A 23,075-nucleotide genomic window follows, 5' to 3' on the forward strand; every position below is an offset into this window, starting at 1 on the left:
TTATTATTTATGTACACATAGGAGTTCACAGAAAAATATGACTTGAGGGATCGATTAGAATTTGAAGCTTGTGTACCATATAAATAGGGGGAAAGAAGGAAGACAAAGGCATTTACGAAAGACTTTTAGGAAAGATAAAACGGGCCCCTTGGAGAATAGGTGAGAGATGTAATAGTTTTGTGACAATGTCTGTTTAAATGGTGACATTTCTCCTTTCTGGTGATAAGAGTCAATCTTCTGTGGTTGAAGAAATTCCTGAGGAGTAGATTTATGACAACTGAGTTCTTTGGAGAGGCTCTGCTTTTAGGCAGATGAGGGAATTCAGAAAAAAAAGCCGATTCTCAAATGCGAACAGCTCAAAACAATTTTATGCCACAGTGGTGTCTTCTGGACCCTTTCAAAAGGAAGCAGGGTCAAAGAACACTGCCCTTGACCCTCACTCCCAGTGACCTTTCAAGCTCTGGGCTAGCTCTGAGAGCGGCACTCTGCACTGGAACGGGACAAGGATGGACCTTCTCAGGCCCCAACATACTCTCAGTCTGGATGTGTCAGTGATGTGCTTAATTCCAGGTTTGCATTGTGGCCAGGCTCAGGGGAAAGACCAGCACTAAAGAAGCCCTGCTACCTAGAACATTCCTTTTATTTGGGAGCTTTAATAATGTCTCCAAGAATGGCCGTGGCCTGGAGCCTGGCTCTTTCAACAGTAGAGAATTTTTTTTTAATCTCCCCTAGTTAACCATATGGAAAACTCACATGGTTCACATCAACAAACACTTACTGAGCATTTACTAGGTACCAAACAGTATATGCTATTAGTGGCATCCTCATTTTGATCATTGAGGACACTGAGACACAGAAAATTTTAGTGACTTTTTCAAGGTTGAATGGCTGGTCAGTGGCATAGTCAAGGTTTGTACCTATTAACTTTGACTCCAAAATTCAAGCTCTTAACAGCTATGAATTGTGCCTCTACTATGCTGGCTTTCTTCCTTGAAATTTTTATTTATTTATTTATTTGGGAACAGTGTGTATATTTCCAGGACCGGAACAGTTGTGTTTTTCCCAGGACTCTCATCAGCTCCATCCAAGTCAAGTTGTTGTCCTTTCAATCTTAGTTGTGGAGGGTGCAGCTCAGCTCCAGGTCCAGTTGCAGTTGTCAGTTGCAGGGGGCGCAGCCCACCATCTCTTGAGGGAGTGAAACCAGCAACCTTGTGGTTGAGAGCACACGCTCCAACCAACTGAGCCATCTGGCCACCGGGAGCTCAGCTGCAGCTCATTGACTTGATTCTAGTTGTGGAGTGTGCAGCTCACTGGCCCATGTAGGAATCAAACCGGCAGCCCTATTGCCCAGAGCCCACGCTCTAACCAACTGAGCCACCCGTCCGCCCCAAATTTTTTTATTTTAATTAAAAGCATAACAAGTAGCTTCAAGAAGCTTTTATTGATAGTATTAATGTGACAATATTTATTATAACCTAAACGCAGTTTTGCTGATAATATCAACCTCTTGACCCATCCTAATGCAATTGATCCTTCAAATCTGGTCATTTCTTCTGCCCTAAGAGAATATCCAAAGCAAAATAACACTGTATCCATTGTAAATAGGTGAATCTGACCCTTGACTCCTAGTTCTGGTGCCTTTATATTCTGCCCTTCAAAACACATAACCTGTCCAGACCCCAACGTCTCATGCTTATGGTCACTCAGCTCAAGACTGATGGCCTCAGTCAACATGTCACATTGTCTTCAAGATCATTCAGAAGATTTACACTTACTCTTAAAAATATCTGCCCCAAAGCAATTTGCAATTAAATTGGTGATAATGAATATACTCACGATCTCTCTAGAATGGAGGTTCACTTGGGAAAGAAATGGAAGTTAAAGTTTAAATAGTTTTCTAGATCCCTAGATTGTTAGAGCTGGATATATTCTAGCTTTAGATTATTCTAACCTTTCTCCCCCATAATTGGACATAGTGTCTGACAGTTTCAGGGGGCTTAAGGACCCCCTAAGTCCCATCCAAGGACCCCTTCCCCTGCCTCCAATTTGGTTACTATATTGACTTTCAGCAGCTGTTGATCAAGAAGTGTATTTGATCCTATTGTGAACAGCATTTTTATACGCAACCAACAAACAACACATTTTGTTAGATACATAGCATCTGCCAGGGACCATTATCGTCACAGTGGCTACGAAGATAAATCAGGTATAATCCCCACATTCAAGTTTCCATCAGAGAGAGAAGCATGAAGGCAGAGAAAGCCATGACCGTTCAGGTGTGTACCAAATGCTGAGGCGAAGTCAGGAGAGGTTTTACTGCACAAGAGATATCTAAACTGGTTCTGGAAACTGGGTAGGTGTGTGGCAGCCACTCACATGACCACTTGTATGTTAAAAATTGGCAGATTAGAATCTGATCCATTTCTTTTAAGAGTTACTTGAAAATCTCAGGAGATTCCGCTGATGATAGAGAAGGAAAAAGTCTTAATTTCAAATTTTCATTCCAGGTCTTATTAAACCATGTCTAGATTTGAGGTTTCAAACTATAGTCTCTGATCCGAGATTGGTCTGTCTGCATCCTTACCCAGCTTGACTGGCATTCTTTAGGTTATGTGATGGTGTAACAACAGCATTCAGACGCCAGGGGGCAATGCAGTTTCACCGAAAATCATAGGAAACGCTCCAGTCTCATTTTGACTAAGAACATTTACAACATCCAAGTGCAAAGAAATCCTTACTAAAAAGAAAGTTCCACTAAGAGGGGGAAAATGTTACTAAATCCTTTCTTTGAAAGCTTCCTGAATTGCCATCAAAATTGCCTTACAGCATTTGTGCACAGCTGAACAGTTTGCAATATTACTTGCCAAAGAATTACGTTTCATTTTTTTCTTAGTACAGTTGCCTGATCTTTCCAGTCCTCGCCTAACAAACGGTCATTCTTACCAAGCCCCAGCTAGCCGGAATCATAGTGTTGGGACTCTCTGTTGTGGCCTCTGCCCACCTGTGGGCTCTCCTCCCTCCGTGCCCATTCAGCCAATCCAGTTGTACCTCTGGCTGGAGCTGTGGTTCCCTTTAAGGTAATTCCAGTCCAGGCTGTGTTTTGTTTCCAGCTCAGCAACCGCCAGGTGTCTGCCCTCTCTTAACCCCCAAGGATGAGAGATCAAAGGTGTGCCTACATCTGCCTCCTGCCCAGCTCTCTTTAATCTGGTACATGTTCAAAAGGGACAAGTATAGTATTGTGCATTTAGGGAGGGAGAATAAATCAGAGAAGTAGAAATGGACAAAGTCCCAGAGTGTGTGCATTCACTAAAATGACATGGAAAATGCCTGTCTACATAGTAGCCCTGCCTTCGGGATTGTTTTCTTTTAAAAAGAGTGGGAATATTAGGAGTAAATGAAGGTCTTCCTTTCTCTGACTGGAGCTCTACGGAACCTGTTTAATGAAATATTGTACATGGACCCATTTGGAGACTAGTGTTAAGTAGAAATATAATGAGGCAAATACTTTTTAAATTATAAAATCGAAGTTAGGAGAACATTTATAGATACGTGGGCTTATTTCACTTAACAGCAAACATGACTGGCTAAAAACTTATAGAAATAGAACAGAAAAATGTTAAGAAACACTATTTCTCATGGATCATCTATTTTCCACATCCACAGGACCAAATAAGTGGGGAAGTGCATTTGGGAAAACAGTAGGATACAAATCAGATATAAAGAACAACTCTGGGGGCAGTGGTTATGGAGGGTACAGAGTCTTTTTACCTAGACAACAGCACTCAGGCATACAACATAGCAGTTCCTTCCTCCACAGTTTTGGATGAAGGGATACGATAGAAAAGAGCTCATAATCTAGTAAGAAATTATTTCTAAACTTAAACTTAGAAATAATTTCAACAACTTGAGCACCTGCGACTTTCTTTAGATTCTCAGGAATATTCCTTGATTTTCACCAAAGTCATAAACGTGAGCAGGCACTGACTGTTTTCTGTCTCTGCACTCCTGTGCCCACACACGCCCAGAGGCAGCCTGTCGCTTCCTAATCTCTGTACCGGGAGGAGGAGTTGCTTACAAAAAGGAACTTCATCAACGTCATTTGTGCTGAGCTGCGTTCGCAGACAGCAGCAAGGCAGGAGCATCGGCCTAATATTAAGTCACACTGTCCTTCCCCAATTACAAGATTTTGGATCCAAATGTTCACAGTATGTGAGAGAAGAATAGTGGCACAATTATTAAAAGGCTATGGTAAGGAGGGAGTCCTTATCAGCTGCATCAAATATTTCATTCATCTACTTAACAAATATTTACTCAGCGCTTACTTTGTCCAGACACACTGCTGGACTCGGGGAATTCAGTGATGATCAAAGAGTCCTGTTCTCTTTTCATGGAGTGTACAGTCTGGAGGTGGAGGTTGGCATTAACGAAATAATCAGAGGTAACTTCTCTGAAAGAAAGGACTACAGTTCTTGTGGGAGAATCTATTGTAATATAAAAAACTAATCTAGAGGGTCGGGGAGAATGTCCCTGACAAAATACTCATAAACTAAGAGTTGAAAAATCAACAAGGGTGAGGGAGAGCACATGTTAGTATTCAGAGAATTCAAAGGGTGGGATGGCTGTAGTACAGAAAGCTAAGAGATGAGATTCAAGGTGAGGTCAGAGAATTTAGACATAGGTAACTTTTAGGTGTTTTAGTTATCTGTTGCTACATAACATTATAGTATTACCCCAAAGTGTAGCATAGCAGCTTAAAAACAACCACTTTATTATACCCTATGATCTTATAAGTCAAGAATGTAGGCAGGGTTCAGCTGGGTGATCCTCTGTTCCACATTTCGAGAGGTTGGGCGAGTCTGGGGGGTCCAGGACGGCATTCGTTATTCACATACCTGGCACCTTGGTTTCAATGTCTGGGAGTGTGGGCTCCTCTGAGACTGTTGAACAGAGCACCTGTAAGTGGCAACTCTAGCATTGCAGCTTCAAGACTTCTTACATGACAGCGCAAGGCTCTCAGGGATAGTGTATCCAAAAGACAGGAAGTCTTAAGGTGTGGGCCCAGATACTAACATTAGCATGACTCCACCGTATTGGTCAAAGCAGTCACAGAGCCCTCCCACATCAAGGAGAATGACAGAGATGCCACCTCTGAATTGGAACAGTTTCAATTAATTTGTGGCCATCTTTAGTCAGCCATGGTTTACCCTGTGGACACATATTATTTGGATTCTTCTGTAAGGCAAAATATATTCACTGCTTCTAAAGCCCTCTGAAAAATCTTCTCTCTTTTATGGCATGAAGTTCAAGGTTGAGGTCCAGGTTCCTACCATTTAAATAAGATTCAGGTGCTAATGACATTCCTTTGATACAGTTCTCTAATACAGTTTCTCTCAATATGAAGATTTGTGAACTAGAATGGATAGGTATCCGCTCTATACACATCCAGGACACACTGGTGATACAGAGTTTAGATAAATGCAATGAGCACTCGCATTCAAAGACTGGAGGAACGAGGGACATGTAGCAATCTCTGCTCCATAGCAATTCTGAAATTTGAATAATACCAGTCCCTTGACTGGGAGGCCCAGTCCTGCTCCCTGGGTATTATTCTCTGTAGTTCTTGTGTCTACCTCCAAACTCTTGGTTGGTTGCACCTTCTGAATTATACTGTTTCCATAATGTCTTAGCTCAGGCTGCCACAACAAAATACCACAGACTGGCTGCCTTAAACAACAGATATTTCTCCCAGTTCTGAAGACTGGAAGTCTGAGAGCAGGGTGCCAGCATGGTTAGGTTCTGGTGAGGACTGTCTTCCTGTCTTGCAGATGGCTGCCTTCTTGCTGTGTGCTCATGTGGCTTTTCTTCAGTGCATACATGTGGAGAGAGAGAACTATATCTTCTTCTCATAAGGGCACTAGTCCCATCATGGGGGTCCTACTTTCATTACCTTATCAAGCTTAATTACATCCCAAAGGCCCCACATTGGGGATTAGATAGGACCTCAATATATGAATTGGTTGGGGTGGGGGGATTGGAGCAGAGGACACAGTTCAGTCCATAGTACATAAGAAATGGCATTTACAGCTGAATAATCTTCTCAGCCTATTTCCTGACCATAGAAGTTTGGGGGCTTTAAAATTTTTTTTCACTTTGAACTACTTCTGCCTATTTTTGTCCAAGTTGATAATGTATCCACTAATGCACTTCTCTAAAATCTTTGTGGGCTTCCTATGACTCTTATTAGACTTCACTCCATTAGACAAAACACAGGTTCACAATTCTCAAGACAGGCCCTTCTTCGGCCTGGGCTCAGAGTCAGGGTGCTATGGAACAATCCCCTTAGGATTCTTAGAAGTCCTTTTGTCTCTTTATAAACTTAGAGGCACAAACTTAAATCTTTCTAAAATCATTTGTATAAGCGTCTTACAGACACACCCTTCTGATGATTTCCCCCCTCAGTCAATTTCCTACTTTGAGGCCTTTTGCTTTAAAAAGGCTCGGGATGTGAAGCCCTTCTACCTTTTTCTAAACTGACAAGTACTAGCTCTATATTTTTTCTAAATTTTGCTTGAAAACTGAACAGTTCCTTTTTAAACTCATCTATATCTATATTTTATCATATGCAACTATTTAATAAAACGAATTGGTACTTTAAACATTCTGCCTGAAAATCTTACTAAAATCTAAGAATTGATTAAGTGTATTTTCTATTTTTCATGTTACTACATAATGTTGCCAAACTTTCTGCCACCATATCAGAAAAGTTGCCTTTTCTTCCAGTCTCCATAGACAATTCTTTTTGCTGTCCTCCCAGCTTTCACCAACAGTTTCCTCCTGGTCTTCTAACTTCTTCCCTCGGCTGATATTGTTTATCAGAATGTCTATACATGGCCTTTCCATCATAGTAGTCTCAGAACTTCTGACCTGGTGTCTCGGGGTTCCGAGAGGAAATTATCCAAGAGACAGGAGGAAGAAGCTGTCTGTTTCATAAGGCCTGGGCACAAACACTGGGAGAGCATCATTTCCACTATATTGTAATGGTCAAAGCAGTCACAGAGCTTGCCCAGATTCCAGAAGTCACATAATCCCCACCTCTTTATGGGAGGTATATGGAGGAATTTGTAGCCATTTTTATTCTGCCATGGGTGACATCATGAAAAGCTTTGCAAGTCACATTAAGGCTTTTAATTTTTAGCTTAAGAATAATGAAGCACCATTTAAGACTTTTAAAGGGGTGAAGGATATCATATAATGGACTTGCCTTTTAAAAAGATCACTCCAGCTTCAGTATAAGAATGCATTGGATGGAGAATATTAAAAACTGAATGGCTCTTTTTTAGTTCCTCTTTCTCTACGCGTATCTTATGTGAACACAGATTCATGTGAACACAGATTCGTGTGAACATTGCTATGATAATTTAGCCTAAGGTGATGACAGTAGAGACGAGAACTGCAGACTCTAGAAATACTTGGATATAAACTCAATTAACTAATATTCCTTGAAGTTCATTTAGGGTATCATCTTGTCTCTAACTAGTTGATAAACTTCCTTCTTGGGAACCTTTTTAGCATTATAATCCTGAAACCTAAATATTTACTGCAACTTACATATATTCACTACACATGTCAATGTTCACTAACGTCCATGAAAACCAGCCTCTGGGGACTCTGTTCAAAAATATCCACAGTTAAGATAATATATTAGAATTTCATTTGCTGGGATTGATAAAATATTCTTTTAGGACACCGGAAATACTTGAGAACGGTCACTTATTCACTCAATAACATTTACTGAGTATTTGCTCTATGCCAGGCACTCTTCTACTCAGTTACAGCAGCAAGCAAGGCAGATCAGGTGCATGACTGCATTCTGCTTCATTCTGTTGAGGAAGATAGATAAAAACAAGGAACCAAATGATAAATTGATGAAATAATGCCAAGTAGTGATTTTTTTATTTAAAAAAAAAAACACACAATAAAAAAGAAAGATGGTCTAGAGAGTTATTACTGGGGCTGCTCTAAATACAGTTATCAAGGAAGAACTCTCCGTGGAAGTGACATTTGAAGTAAAATCTGAATGAAGAAAAAGAGCTAGCTTTAGGAACATATCTGGTAGGTTAGGGGAGAGCATTCAAGCCAGAGGAAGCAGCAAGTGCACTAGCCAGGGGCAGAAAGGAATTAGCATTGCAAAGCACAGGGAGAATACCGAAGTAACTAAAGCGTCTTGAATAAGGGAAAAAGTCAAGTGAGATGAAGTGGGAAAAAATAGGGAAATAAACAGGGATATATCACGCAGCGCCTTGCTGGCCAGGGCTAAACATTTGATTGATAGTTCAATAAAAATGAGATGTCATTGGAGGGTTTTAGTGAGCCCTAGTTATTTACACTTTAGCTTGAATTATTTTAACCTAACCCTTCCTTCTAAGAATCATTTTAGATCAGTCGAAATTAATCATTAAGTGAAAGTGGTGGAAAAGAGGGTGGAATTATTTTGGAGTTGGACAACTGCTGCAGGAAGCATATCTGGTTAGTGATTGGCTCTGACTTGCAGGAAGACAATGGATTTAGTCCGCGTGAATCACCCACAAGATTAGGAATTTTGCTACACTAAAGGAAGTAAGTTGAGGACAGAACAGTTGGTTTTCTTTTCCTTTTCTCTCTTTTTCTTCTTCTATTTTATTTTTCAAATATTTCTGCAGACTATGAAGAATTAAATGTGGGGTGGTGGAGGGTAGGACCCGTTGTGTATATAAATATACTCTTATATGTATGTGTTATGGCTTACCCTGAATTCCAGGCAATGTCAATGTCAGCCAGTCACCAGATAATGTCTATTGTGTGTCCTGAAAGTCAACAGTGCTGTGTGTAGCTTTTCAGCATCAACATCAATCATTTTGTAAATATTCAAATTTTTTAAATATTTGTATTTTAAGATAAAAGATATATTTCCCCTCCTATAATTTTTCTTAATATTAGCTATCTAATTAGATTTAGCTAATTCTAGTTTTTCACTATAACATAGTTACTTTGCAATATAAAATCCTATCCCTACTATAGGGAAAAGCTTGATCTGGGGTTTATAAAAAGAAGAGCAGTCCATATGGAACTAATGAATCACTAATGCTTTTACTAAACGTATCTGTATAGTTAAAGTCCTAAAGTCAGACTTGCATTTGTTTCTTAACTTACCTTTTCCCCTTACTCAATAAATGTATTACTGGGCTCTGGTCCACCACAACCCCCTCCCCCCCATATCTTTCATAAGAATTTGTTGAGATTTTCTCACTTTACTTTTTACTTGCATAGAGCCCCTTTCTACACACTGATTAGAGCACATTGTTGTCCTTTCATTTGAATAACTGTTGCTGACACCATGGTTATATACAAAAATAAAAATGGCTGAAAAAAATTAATATTTTGACCTGGTTTTCTGTATAGAGACTGTTTTAAAAAAAACAGGATCATTGACTCATACCTGTTGGCATAGTTGACTGACCAAAAGAATGCCAAATCCGTTTAGGTTGTGTTCTTAGTTGATTGTCAATAACTATTATTTCCAGGGTGATCTGTGTATAGAATATTTTTGTGCATAATAAGCGTAAAGGGTTTTGAAATTACTGGCAAAATAACACTAAATGCTAACCTTATTCACATTCGGCTTGTTCTGTTAAATTATAACCCTTTTTGTGAATATCTCTGAAAGTATTCTGAAGATAAAGATTTTCTTCTCTGGGCCAGAGTGGAAAGAAACATCCTTTATGACAATGCCACGCCAGACCTGGTTCATACTTTGCAAAAGCCAGTTATTAACATTTTCAGTAATTTTGTCAGCCCATTTTTAAACACAGCCATTTTTACAAATTAAATTATTTAAACTTGCAATTAAATAAATTATATTTAAAAACAAATACCTAAAACTCTTTCCTTCCTAATCATTTGACTACATTTTACTCTCCATACTCTTAAGGTTGTTTATATCTACTGTACTTGTATAATGAAACACTACGTAATGGTGTTGCTACTGCCCATCTATGTTCAGTGACATCAAGTTGGTAGCTTGAAATAGGCCATGGTGAGAGCATTTACATAGTTGAAGTTGAAAGAGTTTTAATATAATGAAAATAATTTATATGAAAGTGAAAAATAGTTTCACAGTAGATAACATAAAAAAAGTAATGATAATAAATTTACTGGGAAAAGAACAAATTCGGATGCAATTCGATGCATGATTTTGTCAAATGATGATTGATCTGCTGGCTATGGATACAAATGTTTGGCCAAAATCAACCAAAGCATTCTGTGAGAATCAACTGGCTATATGGAACTTGGAATAAAGAATACTATATATTATATTGTTCTTTGTAGATTGTGTACTACAAATCATTAATATCAGAAAATTTTATAATAGACACACATACATATATAATAAACATACATATATATATGCACACTTTTTCACCTGAAGAGCCCGTGGTTAAACATTAACCAGTTTCCTACGGGTTCTGCAGGAAACATGAAATTCAACAGATAACTTAAAAATAGCTTTTTGGGAAAGTTATAATGGAGAACAAGTTTGTCTCTTTGTGAATATAATCTGTTAAAATCAGAGTGTGTTCATGCTGATACCAATTTGGTTTGCCAGTTTTGTTTCCATTTTCAATTTGAAACTCCTCCAGCTTGAAAGAGAACCAGAATGTCAACCAAATGAAACTGTAGACGTTTTTGCTCAGCTTAAAGTATCATGGCTACAACATAAAGTTTGGGGAATATGATTTATTTAAAACTATGACTTACAAGAAAGTACTTTTTTCATCAAATCTTTGGACCAGGTCTAATTTATCTTAGTTTAGTATTTTCACCTTTAAATTCACCAAAAATGCATGTGAATATCCAGCGAAGGGTAATATCCACTTACTTCATGAACAATTTGTCATGCTCAAATAGCCTGTTCACTGTATGACCTGTAGGGAGCAGGAACACTGAACACATCAGACCAGAAAATAGTCTGCAGCCCACCCTCTCCAGAGGAGGAAATTGCCAGATCACACCATGTTTTTTAACCACCTGTTATGTGTTTCAACAGAAACCCTGTTTCCAACATATAGCAAATGATCTCTATACACAGTAATAAACAGGAAGAAGTACTAGACAATGGTGTCCTGTTGTGCGAAGTTTTATCAATCCAATCATTATCCAGCATGATTTATATACAGAAATTGTCATTCAGACAGACTCATCCTTTGTTTTACCCAAAAACATATCAAATCTCTTATTTAGTGAAAATCTCTCCCAAATGATTTTCATGGAGAATAAAAACACCCATCAAGTCTAAGCATGTGTTTGTTATGAGAAGACTGAAAAAGGTAATTCGGGTACATTATATAACCGCCACTTTTTGTTTTTATTCAAGGTGTCATAAAACTGAGTTCTGCGGTTGAAGGTACGTTTTATAACCACAAAATCAGTAATGTTTTGCTTAAAGGTTGCATAACGTGGCTTTGTAACTAGAAAGCTTCTGTGGCAGTGGTGTTGGACGCCATGTTCTAATTGCCAGCTTTTGCCATTCCATCTGTGTTTTTCCTCATTCTGGTCATTTTATGCCACAAATCTCTCAGCCCTTCCTAAGTGGCATTAACGCTGACCCAAGAGGGCAGCGCTGATGAGTGAACATATCTTTTTCTATTTTATAATGTGATTGCCTCAGATCCAGTGCTCTTTAGAAATCCCCTTGCTCTCCAACAGCCTTATTTGAGGCTGGACATTCAGTTTTGTCAGGAACCTTGCCCCCCATTCTTTCAGCAGGGTCTTCTCTAGAGTTTTCAGTCCCTTATCCCAACATAGCAGACATGTTTGCCCAGGAAATATGTAGGCATACAGTCATTAAGTCTTCCTTGACAAGAAAATTAAGTGGCTAAGGCACATATCAGTCTCAAACACAGGTTGTTCCTTGGCAGTGTGACCCAAGACCCAGGAGGTATTCTAAAGACCAGCTTCCTTTAGTGTTTTCCACATCACCCGTGTAGGGCAAGTGGCAATCCATTTTCATTGTGCATTCAAGAAGCTGAGAAGAAAAGGGAGAGGGATTTAAAGAAAGAATCAGTGGGGGAGAAAAAACAGCAGCATTTTGCTGAGCATTTTGATTCCCAACAATATTAAAAATACCTCATTGTTTGAAATGATTAATTGGTTATTGGTACAAAGTTAATCTCATAGGAGCATACAATCCAAAAGTAGAGAATGTGTAATTTTCTCTTTTTGTGAGTTTCTGTGTTTGTTTTGGGGGGTGTGTGTTCTCATCTATTGGGAGTTTGTCAGTCATGCTTCGGAGGTTTCTTCACCCCTACTTAATCAGGGGAGGCTCCTTGGAAGAGGTGGTGGGGTTTAAGGTGAGTCTTCACATTTAAAGAGAGATGTGTCTTGATGAATGGGCAATGCATGGAGGTGGGGAGTGGAAAAATGCAAGGGGGATTGGAGTGGAGAGACCATCTGCTTGACTCAAGCAAAGGGATTGGAAGGGCTGGAGTTTGAAGGCTGGGAGATGAGAGAGGAGCTCAGTAATGTACCCACAGGACCAGCAAATCCAAAGAGGGGGACTCTGTGCCTTATGTAGATTTAGTACCATCACATTTTACAAAACAGAGTTGAGAAGACAATATTTCTGACATTCAGGGAGATAGTATGCTGCTCCTCTAAAGCAGGGAAAGGATCAGGAGAAGGCGCACGCAGTGGTGTTTCCAGAGTGAGAGATGCAAAACGATGTTGTCTAAAGAAACCAGCAAGGACACTGTGCATGTGTCAGGCCTCTGCGAGGCTAAGCAGAAATTCACGTTCCCGATGATCGGTAACGTTCAATTTTACTGAGATGATTTTAAACCTCTCCCTGCCTAACAAAACACAGGAGAAACAGCAACAAAAGCAAGCAGGACAATGAGAAAGACCTTGCCTGCAGAAACTCCCATGGCAAGTGGGCACTGAGTTTCAGTTAATTATCTGTAGAATTTTTACCCTCGGATGTTTTATGTTTTATCAAGAAGTGGCTTTGAAGTCAGAGTTTTACATTGCCTGCTTGGCTTAAGCACAGTATTCCATTGGCAACAAAAGGATAGAAAAACAAAATAATTTTGTTTTAAGCCAGAAAGCCAAGAGAACAGTAGATAATGTAAAAACTATTGTTCTGCTAGAACTATTGTCCTGCTCATCAGGACAGTAGTAACTATTGTTTTGCTAGTAACTATTGTTACTACCGGGTAGCATGGCCTATCTGAACACCCCCCACCCCACCCCCAAAAAGGTTTATGTTCTCCAGGGAAAGATGAGAGTGAGGAATAATGATGGCAGAAAGCAGACAGACTGCCTGGGGCTTTTTTTGGCAACCTCCTCATCACCTCCTCTGAGTCCCTGGGGCTCACAGGAAGTTCTCTGGAGTGGCCATGGGTACCAGAGGTCAGGCCCACTTCAACTGCTGCTTGAGCATCGTTTTTGCCAGCTGGTTGGCTGAGGGCTGTAGAAGAAGCTTGAAGGCTTGGGAGCATGCTCTGTTGTAATTGTGTTGGAACACGTGTGTGCAGGGGCCACCTGGGGTGCAGTTGTTGGACGAGATGTGTGTGTGCTCAATGCATGCATTCTTCGTGCATCTGGAATGTGAGATTTTTGACAAGCATGCTCAGTGGAACGTGTTTTGGACACTATCTCTTGATTCAAAATCAAACCTCAGATGGTAGTCCTTGTGAACGCTTAGCTAATTCCTGTACTTGCTATTTTCCATCTGTGGAATGAACACAAGGCAGCTTCATACTGCTTATCCTGTCAAGGAATATGCAAATCAGTGGAGGGGATCCACTACGAGAGAAATTAAATATATTTCCTTTTTTTTGAAAAATGACTCTGTTCTGCATTATCCTAGAACTCTGAAAATAGCATTAATATTTTATGGAGGTTATCTTTTCTGTTCTTTTTAAGGAAAAACAATGGCAAAGTCATAAAAGAAAATCAACGAAGATTCCTTTTGCTACTTTCTACCAAGTCTTTTTGTCAAATGCAGTTTTGTCCCTTCTCTTTTTCTGAAGCAGGGTGCCCCCTTCAGCATTTTGCAGCTTCATGTAAGCTTTTAAAATCAACAGAAAGAAAAAACCTATATCACAGTAATGGTAAGGTTAAAATAAATTGTCCTTTCACATTTTAAAGATTTAAGATTGTACTTAAACAGAAACACACATCAATCAATGCTTTAATTATTTTACGATCAAGTAATATTTGAACAGCCAAACACTTGAGTTTAAAAGAAATAATTGCAAAGTTTTATTGCTAACACTGATGAATTCTGGATTCTAATTTTAGATTGATAATCCCATACTCTGAGAAAATTAGGGTGAGAGAGAAACATCCAGACAGCAAATTGGGGTAAACGGAGATAGTTGGGGCAATGGCAAGAAGAGAAAGACCATTTACGGCAAGAATTCCATGATAAAATCTTCTAAATATCCTTCTTAAAAGGGATTTTCCCTCTTGAAATTGGAGAGGGCAGGGGGTGGGGGTGTGGGGAGCAGACACATATTTCTGCAGGTAGGACCAGCACACCGAACTAATCAAGGAAAAATGAGAACAGAGGTCACGGAAGAGCTGAGTCATGCCTGATTAGAATTGCTCTGATGTTCCGTAGGCAGCTGTTTCTTGCCAGGGAGCCCCAGCCTGAAGCTCTTTATCCAGCAGACAAGGTGTGTTCAGACATGTGGGGAGTGGGGAGCATTGGGGCTGGGAGGCGGCTAGTCCGGAGGGACAGGGTGAGGCGGGGAGACTGATGACAGGCTCTTCCAACTGATAACCAGGGTGTGTTCTGTGATGAGATTTGCCTCAAAGGCAATTTGCTTATACCTTGTAGGTAGGTGAGATTCCAAAATACCAAAATGACATGAAATTCTTTTCAGAGCCTATATGAAAGAATGAAGTTTGGCTTCTTTAGAAAAGTTGCATGCCTTTTAAAATGGAAACAGGTGAGCCTCTATGAAAAAATCAGACAAGATGATTCTCCAAGCCGTCGCCCACTTTTGATGGCCTTTTGGTGGGAACACTGGGTGGATTCAGTTAGCACTAATGGTGAGACTGGTAAAAATGTTAATGGTAAAACCTCACATGTCTCTCTGAACAGCTCCGATTGCATAAACAAAAGCTCCCCTTGGCATGTAGAGCTTATGTTTTCCTTTTTAATTTTTATCACTTCATGTTTTCCTTTTTAATTTTTATCACTTCATTTTATTTAGATTTTTTAAAGTGTCTTATTTGTCCACAGTCCCCATCAAAGCGGGGAACTTAGGACTGTTGTCACATCCAAAGTGGTGTTTTCTACAGACTCATGGACTCTGACCCAATAAATACAATGACTCAAGTACAGGAAAAAATAAGTAAAACTTGACACAATCTTTGTTGCCATTTTCAAACATCACAATACCCACAGCTTCATGTCTGTATTGCAAACCTGTAAAAATAGAAGCTCTGATCTGACCTTACGTGTGTGTTAAGGACTAAGATACTCATTTATTTTGCTTAAGAAACCCTATTTTCCATATTATGACATGGAATGTATCCCAAAATACTCCTGTCTTAGTCTGTTTGAGCTGCTATAACAAATTACCATAGACTGGATGCCTTAAATAACAGAGATTTATTTCTCCCAATTGTGGAGGCTGGAAGTCCAAGATCTAGTCACTGACAGATTTAATGCCTGGTGAAGGCCCTCTTCTGGGTTGCAGACTGCTGACTTGCTGTGTCCTCACATGGTGAAAAGTGTTAAGGGGACTACTAACCCCATTCGTGAAGGCTCCACCCTCATGACCTATTCACCTCCCAAAAGTCCACCTCCAATGACTTCACCTTGGAGGTTAAGATTTCAACATATGAATTTTGGGAAACACAAATATTCAGCCCATAGCAACCCTGAATAAACTTAACATTTAAAATATATTACAAATGTATTGATGTCATTTCCTCTCTAGGTGAACTTGTTCTTGTCATTGTGTCTTTCTACTTTTTGAGTAAAGCCATACATTCAGTTGTCAAGTTAGACTGTGGTAAATCCAACAAATAGACAGTTGATGGACCTATTTCTTAATAAATGTAGAATGAAATTTCTACATTTTTACTACTGGAAATCAAAACAAAACGTCCTCACGGGCCTTCAAGTCAGATTGCTACAGAGATAGGAAACGGCTTCCTCTGGGGAAGAAATTCATGCCTGTTCCACCAAAGGGAAAGGTGGCAGTGTGTCAGGAATCTAAAAATGGAATATTGTAGAAACTGAAAGCAAGACTCAGGAAAGTTGTTTCTGAGGGAAAAAGAAAAAAGAAAAAAAGAACTCCTGCATACAAGACTAAACCGGGATCACTGAGCAAATAAACGTATTCTCTTCTCAAATGTATTTTGCAGAGACTTGTCGTTACACTTTTGGTGAAATTTTCCTATTACATAGCAATGTCTCTGGGAGGGATTAGCATTAAGTTGAGAATTTACCAGATAGCTTCCCAAAAGAAGGACCCTCCTAAAGTAGCAAAGATAGAGCCATGTGACCCAGCAACTAGAAGAAGATGAGTTAAGGAATGCCTAATGTGTGATCTTGCTTAGGATTACCTCAGATAGAATTAACCTTGAATAACTATTGGCAGCATTTCAGAGCTCTCGCACATTCTTTTTCGTTTGTTTTTCTTTGTCCCTTTCCTCCCTTCCCTCTCCCTCCTCCTCTATTCCAGCTGCTGCCTCTGTTTCTGCACAGTGGCATAGAAGGCATGGAGCTGGGGTGGGAGGTTCTTTAGGCAACAGAAAGCTAACCACTAACTGGATGGGTTTGGCAAGTACCCGCTATTGGCCCTGGTGTCCTCCCCAATAAAATGGGGATCTCTACTTCTTAAGGCAGCTGTAAGACTAAACAAGCTGATTTAACACAGTGAATGGAATACAGTAGGCGCTCCATAAGCTCTTGTTCTCTTCTTTACCTTTTCCTGTTCCTCTGCTGACTTCCCAAGCCTCCCTGCAGCCCTCCGTCTTTCCAGTGTCCAAAGAGCAAGCAAACATGATCATTCCAGTAGGATTACATCATAGCACGCCAATGAAAGTCAGTTTCATTTGGGGCAAAGCCGTAGACAAACAACCGGCGTAAACCCTTGTTTCTCCACTTTGAGGGAAGCAGCTCCTCATATAGGAATAGAGTTCCTGATCACCTCGCTGGGAGCCAAGACCCCTGGGAATCAGCAGCAGCTGCCTAAGTGAACAGTGTCAGGGGTCAATCACAGCCCCAACTGGGGGCGTGCCCATCAGATGAAATCGTCCTCTTACCATGTTTCCCCAAAAATAAGACCTAACCAGAAAATAACCCCTAGAATGATTTTTCAGGATGCTCATAATATAAAATAAACCTCATATAAAATGTGTCTTTTGGAGAAAAAATTCATATAAGACCTGGTCTTATTTTCAGGGAAATATGAACATTATTTTATATTATGAACATCCTGAAAAATCATTCTAGGGCTTATTTTCCAGTTAGGGCTTATTTTCCAGTTAGGTCTTATTTTCGGGAAAACATGGTACCTGCTCTTCCAGCGCTGGTGGTGGGAGAAGAAAGGTTTTCAGGCTGATCCAATGCAGTGTTAGAAAAGATGGATTTTATCAACATTACTAATTTTTTTTATGAAGTAGTTTATAAGTTCACAGTGTTCCTGAGCATGCCATTTGTCAACACTGATCAAGAGTATGGAAGTTTTGAATAAGGAGAACTAAAGTGACAGCAACTACAACTACCCAGAGAGCAGTTTTCTATAAATCTTTGAACTTTGGTAGCCAAAAGCTACTAGTTTGTGCTGGATAAGCAGCTTAAACATCTAGCAACAAACTAGCATAACCCAGACCACAATTTGCCCCCAAAGCACAATAACTTGCCTTTCACTACCCTCCCTGAGGCAAGAAATAGAAATTTATAAATCAAAGGCAAGCTATAAAGGAAAATCTGCCAGTTTTAGTCACAGATTTATTTTCTTTTTGCTCGTTCCTTTTGTAGTTGTTTTTTAAGAGTGTAAGTTTCAATGTCCATGTGTTTGTTTTTATTATCTTTAGCAATCTACTGGAAGTTTTCATTTTAAACAAAGCTCTTACTTTAAAAGAATAACCAACCTGTTAAGCTGCCTAAGAAGGCAGCTTTTAAGGACAGTGGTCTAATTAGCAGCCTTTGAGGCCAATTCAATAGTGATATCAAAGCCACTTCTAGTATTTCAATCCCCAATTGAGAAAAATAGCCTTTACATTTTCAGACTAAAATTAAGTTCAGTCTAACCTTACTGTTAATTTTGAAACACACCATAATTTAGACAACTGCTGAAATCACTTAATGCTATGGTTTGGAGTATGAACCTGGAAATCACATTCTCTTAAATTATCCATCACACCCATTAAAATTACTGTAAAGTCAACTTGATGTTGATCCTGTGTGTATTTGGTATTCAACTAAGATGCTTACATATCTAAATATTGCCACAGCTGTATATACAACAGTTTTATCGACGACATTAATGTGTTAATTCGGAAGACCATACATTATAACTTTTGTTTGGTTTTACTGAAAAACAAAAGCCAAAGCATTTTTGCAATACTATATCAGTGAAATGCAAAATCAGATGTCAGTCCAAAAACTTTGTGGATCTGAAATGTTTTGGAGATATGTGTGGATTTTCAGGTATCTGAAAAATTCAGTTTTAACCAACATATATGCTTGGGTGAAAACAGATAGCTACTGTATACAGCTCTGTTGAGTATAATGTTTGTTGAACATAGGCCTGTTAGGAGATACAGAGGCAAGTTAAATTTCATTTTAAGTCTTCTGTATCTCATTGCGGATTTTATAGATGGCCTCCTCAAATGTAACTCCTAATACTGAGTTTGAAACAAACTCTACTGAAAGAAAGTTTGGAATAGTAGAAAGAGCACAAAGTAGGTTCAAAATAGTAGGTTCAAAAGAGCACAAAATAGTAGAAAGAGTACAAAGTAGGTTCAAACTTTGTAGCGGTAACTCCTTGGCTGTGTTGTAATATGAAGCAAGTTACTGCCTCTAAAACACATTATCCTCATCTGTAAAATGGAGTCAAAGCTACTTCGCACTTCAGATAATTAAGAAGCTTAAATAAAATGAGACCTAGTAAAGTGTTTGGCACATGGGCAATGAATATATTTTAGATGTTTGTTTACATTGTTTCGTTGTTTTTATTTTTATTATATTGGCTCAAAAACTGAATTATCAAAATTGATGTTACCACTTTTGTTTGATGTTATGTCTTAAGTTTTTAAGAGTAATGATCATGTGCCTAAATAATAGGAATTTGGTTTTTACTAAATTGAATATAATTTTATTACATATAATGGAAATCTAACCAATGAGACTGATATTATACAATCAAAATCACATGTTACTTGAGAAAAATGATCAGCATGTCTCCAAATAGCCTTTACTCAACCATTTCTCTTTTTTTAATCTGGTCATTGATTTAGTTTAATTTTGGAGTGCTTTTGTTTTCCTTTCTTTCCTTTTTTTTTTTTTTTAATGTTGCTTAGGAGTAGCGTTACTCTAGCAAGTGTCCATCAAATTAAAAATAAAACATTTTAAAACTACCTCCACAGAATGATTTAGAACATACTAGCCTTTTTAATGTCATAACACACATGGAACATTATGTTTGTAAAGCACACTGAGGGAAAAATTTCAGGCTGCTTGAGGACTCTGGCAGCAGTCATAGAAAGACTTCATTTTTAAACGTGACATTTTATTACTTCATTGTTATTCAAATATAAGTATTTAAGACAAAAATCAATGAATAAAGTTATTAAATGCCTACACTATGTCGTGCCCTATACTGAATCATAGGGGTAAAAAGATGAACCAGACCTAGTTCTGCTATCTAGAAAATACAACATTTATGTAAACAGATAATTATAATTTCACATAATAAAAATGCAACAGGAGGTTATATAAAAAGAGTTATGTGAACATGAAAGTCAGCCTAGGAACTCTGCCTTGGTGGATCAGAAAGATGCCTAGTTCCAGTGAAGATGGCTAGGTCTTGAAAGACCTACAGAAGGAAAGAGGAAGGGAGGTGCCGGCACACAGAGGGAAGGATGCAAACCACCTGGACCTCTGGGAATGAGATGAGGCTGAAGTATTGTGTGCAAACGGAAAATGGCCAGGCATGAATTTGGAAATGCAGGTACATTTTCAAGGTTTCTATAGGCAATAAATAGCCAGCAAGTGATTTTATTTTATTTTTAGTATTTATTTCATTTGTTGAATAAGGAAAAATATTCACATAGCTCAAAAATCAAAACAGGAGTAAAAAGGCATTGACTCAATGCCCAGTTCCTATTCCCCTTAACCCACCATTATCAATTTTCTTTTTTTGTATGGATATATATTTGTGGCATATTTAAGCATTATGAATATGTGTTTCCCCCTTTTTTACACAAAGGATAGTGCACTATATATGGTACTATTGTACAACTTGGGTTTTTTGCTTCACAATGTCTTGGTAATATTTCCACATTTGCACAGAGAATTTTCTAGTTATGTTTTACAACTACATAGTATTGCACTATATGGATATATCACAAATCATCTAACCAATATCCTCTTTGCCACGCATTTAGATTGTTCTCAATATTTTGATATTCCAAACAAAGCTTTACTAAATAATTTTGTGTACATCTCATTTTGTCTAGTACGTCTTCAGGATTAATCTCTAAAATGGAGTTGCTGGGTCAAACTTTCCATTAATTAAGTTAGGATTTGTTACAATAACAAATGACTCTTAAATCTCAGTGGCTAAACGTAACAAAAGTATTCCAGCTCATACTATATATGTTCCATGAAGGCTGGCAGGAGGTCTCTGCTCCACAGTTTCTCATAGACCCAGGCTGCCACATACTCGTATTGCCATATGCCCCTCTACAGTGGCTGTGACTTTTGTATTCCTACCAGTCTATCTCTTGGGCATACTTTTTAAGTCCTGGACAAACAACTATACTATTGACAAGCTATGAAGACTAGTAATAATACAAAGAGTTAACTTTTTATGTTTTGGAGCACTTTATAAAATGTTTGTAACTATAGCAAGAAAAGGGAGTACATACATTATCTCATGAAAACCTCAAAGCAAATCAGTCGCTATTCTTATTATCACCTGATTTACAAACGAGGAAACCAAAGTATGGAGAAGTTACTAGCTCAAGGTCATAGAATTCGAAACTTAGGACTCAGTGATAATTGAACTCACGAAGTCATCCACCACCCTACCCCTCCCTTTTAGTATACCTGTGTTTCTGGATAGGGCTTGTCATGCGGGGCGCCCGGCAGGGTCTCTGGTCCCGCTCCCCACATAAGAACGCAGGACATGGTAAGGCCAAAAAGGAACACCCACGGAGACATAGGTAGGGGAGTCATACCACTATACTCTCACTGGCAGCTGGGTTGGAGACACAGGAACCAGTGGCAACACAATTCTCAACCCTCACTGTGCCGCTTGCAGACTCAGCCACCATCTTCTTGTTAGCTCCCCCTTTTTTCGCTAGCCTAGTCACGGCAGTTATATTAGTGGCCAATGGCTCACTGGTTACAGCTGACGGCCAACTAGCCACAGCTGATGGCCATTTGATCGCAGTCGATGGCCATTTACTACCTGAGCCAGCACCTTTCTATGTGAGGCCGAGAGCCTGGAAACTGCTTTTTGGGGCTCTGTCTCCACAGGGCTAAAAGCGGCTTTATTTCAGTTTGTGATAAACTGTCTAAGGGAGATGGCACACAACAAAATCTCCATGTTTACATATGTTACCAAATGCTTTCAGGCATAATCTTACACGATTGGATGAGGGAGTGGCTGGAGAGTTTTTGTGGATAATTATATTGACTAGAGCACAAATAAGTGAACATAATCCAGAATGTGTATTTATGGTGAGTGGCACTGGTCTATGTCGTCCTATTAAAGAAAGGGATGTAGGTGCTACTGGAGACAGCTAGCTCCCTGAGGACACTGAACAGAAAGAAGCAGCCCAGTGCCGTGGAGGTGAGGTTTTGAATTTCACCTCTGTACTTATTGGCTTGCCTTGGGCAAATCATTTCCTCTGTGTTTGGCATCCTCATCCTGCAATGGGGTAATCAGGTGATTTAGGAACTTCATAGGCCTCAGGCCCAGCTTCCTGTAGAAAATCCACTCTATATCATTTCAAACATATTACAGTGATCCACATCCCAATTAACTGAATTTGGTTTCTGTAAACATTTGAAAGAATTTTTATCTTTTGGTCAACAATTAAAAATACATATGTAAAACTCATTTCGTTTATGATTAGCTATGATTCCTTGGTAATCGTACTTGTTTAAGAATTTCTCTTAAAATGAAAAACAAAATCTAATCCACAAAGTATTTTCAAATGTAATGGAATTTTGCTAACAATAAATTTAACAATTATGAGGCTAACATGTTAGTTTATAACAGCATCTAACTAAATTTTTATTAGTTTTGATTTTTTGCGGGTTTTTTTATTCATGGTTTAGTGACAGTAACTTTTTTCAAGAATCAAATATCTTATATACTTCTGAGTCTCATAAGCCAAGGCCTGGCACCTGCAGTACATAGGACACAATCAATAATACCTATTCTATGCCCTAATGGGATCGCAGTGGGGTTAAGTATGGAATTGCTGTGTGGTAAGGAGAAGGAAGACCATGTCCGTCCTTCCAAGCAGGCAGTGGAAATCACTGCCATGTACCCTGCAGAGGTGGAGGGAGAGGCTCCGTGAGGCAGGCACTGGGCAGATTCAAGGGCTCATCACTTTGGTTCTTCCCTTTTGCACACTGAGTATGAGGTGGCTGGACTTTGCTTCTATGAGCGTCTGAGGAAAACCATTGTTTTGTCGTTTAAGACAGGGAGGAGGCGCATTTAGTGAAAGCTGCCTGGGTCTTTGTGGTCTATTTCTTGGAGTTTAGATTATTTTGCTCCTGAGGTATTGCCTAGTCTGCTTGGGTTGCTATAACAAAATACCACAGGCTGGGTGGC

At 39.1% G+C, this 23,075-nt stretch overlaps 1 protein-coding gene across 10 annotated transcripts in view; it reads left to right on the forward strand.

The window, feature by feature from the left end:
- DLGAP1 (DLG associated protein 1) overlaps nt 1-23,075 on the forward strand; it is an 853,569-nt gene that overhangs the window by 744,955 nt on the left and 85,539 nt on the right. For 7 of the 10 annotated variants that reach the window (XM_033087117.1, XM_033087115.1, XM_033087120.1 and 4 more), the window contains one exon: nt 11,411-11,440. The exons of the other annotated variants lie outside the window; for them this stretch is intronic. In XM_033087117.1, the coding sequence (XP_032943008.1) occupies nt 11,411-11,440 (30 nt within the window). The remainder of the gene's footprint in view (nt 1-11,410; nt 11,441-23,075) is intronic. 10 annotated transcript variants of the gene reach the window in all.

The sequence above is a fragment of the Rhinolophus ferrumequinum genome, chromosome 19 (genome assembly GCF_004115265.2).
Source record: "Rhinolophus ferrumequinum isolate MPI-CBG mRhiFer1 chromosome 19, mRhiFer1_v1.p, whole genome shotgun sequence".
In the NCBI taxonomy this organism is placed as follows: domain Eukaryota; kingdom Metazoa; phylum Chordata; class Mammalia; order Chiroptera; family Rhinolophidae; genus Rhinolophus; species Rhinolophus ferrumequinum.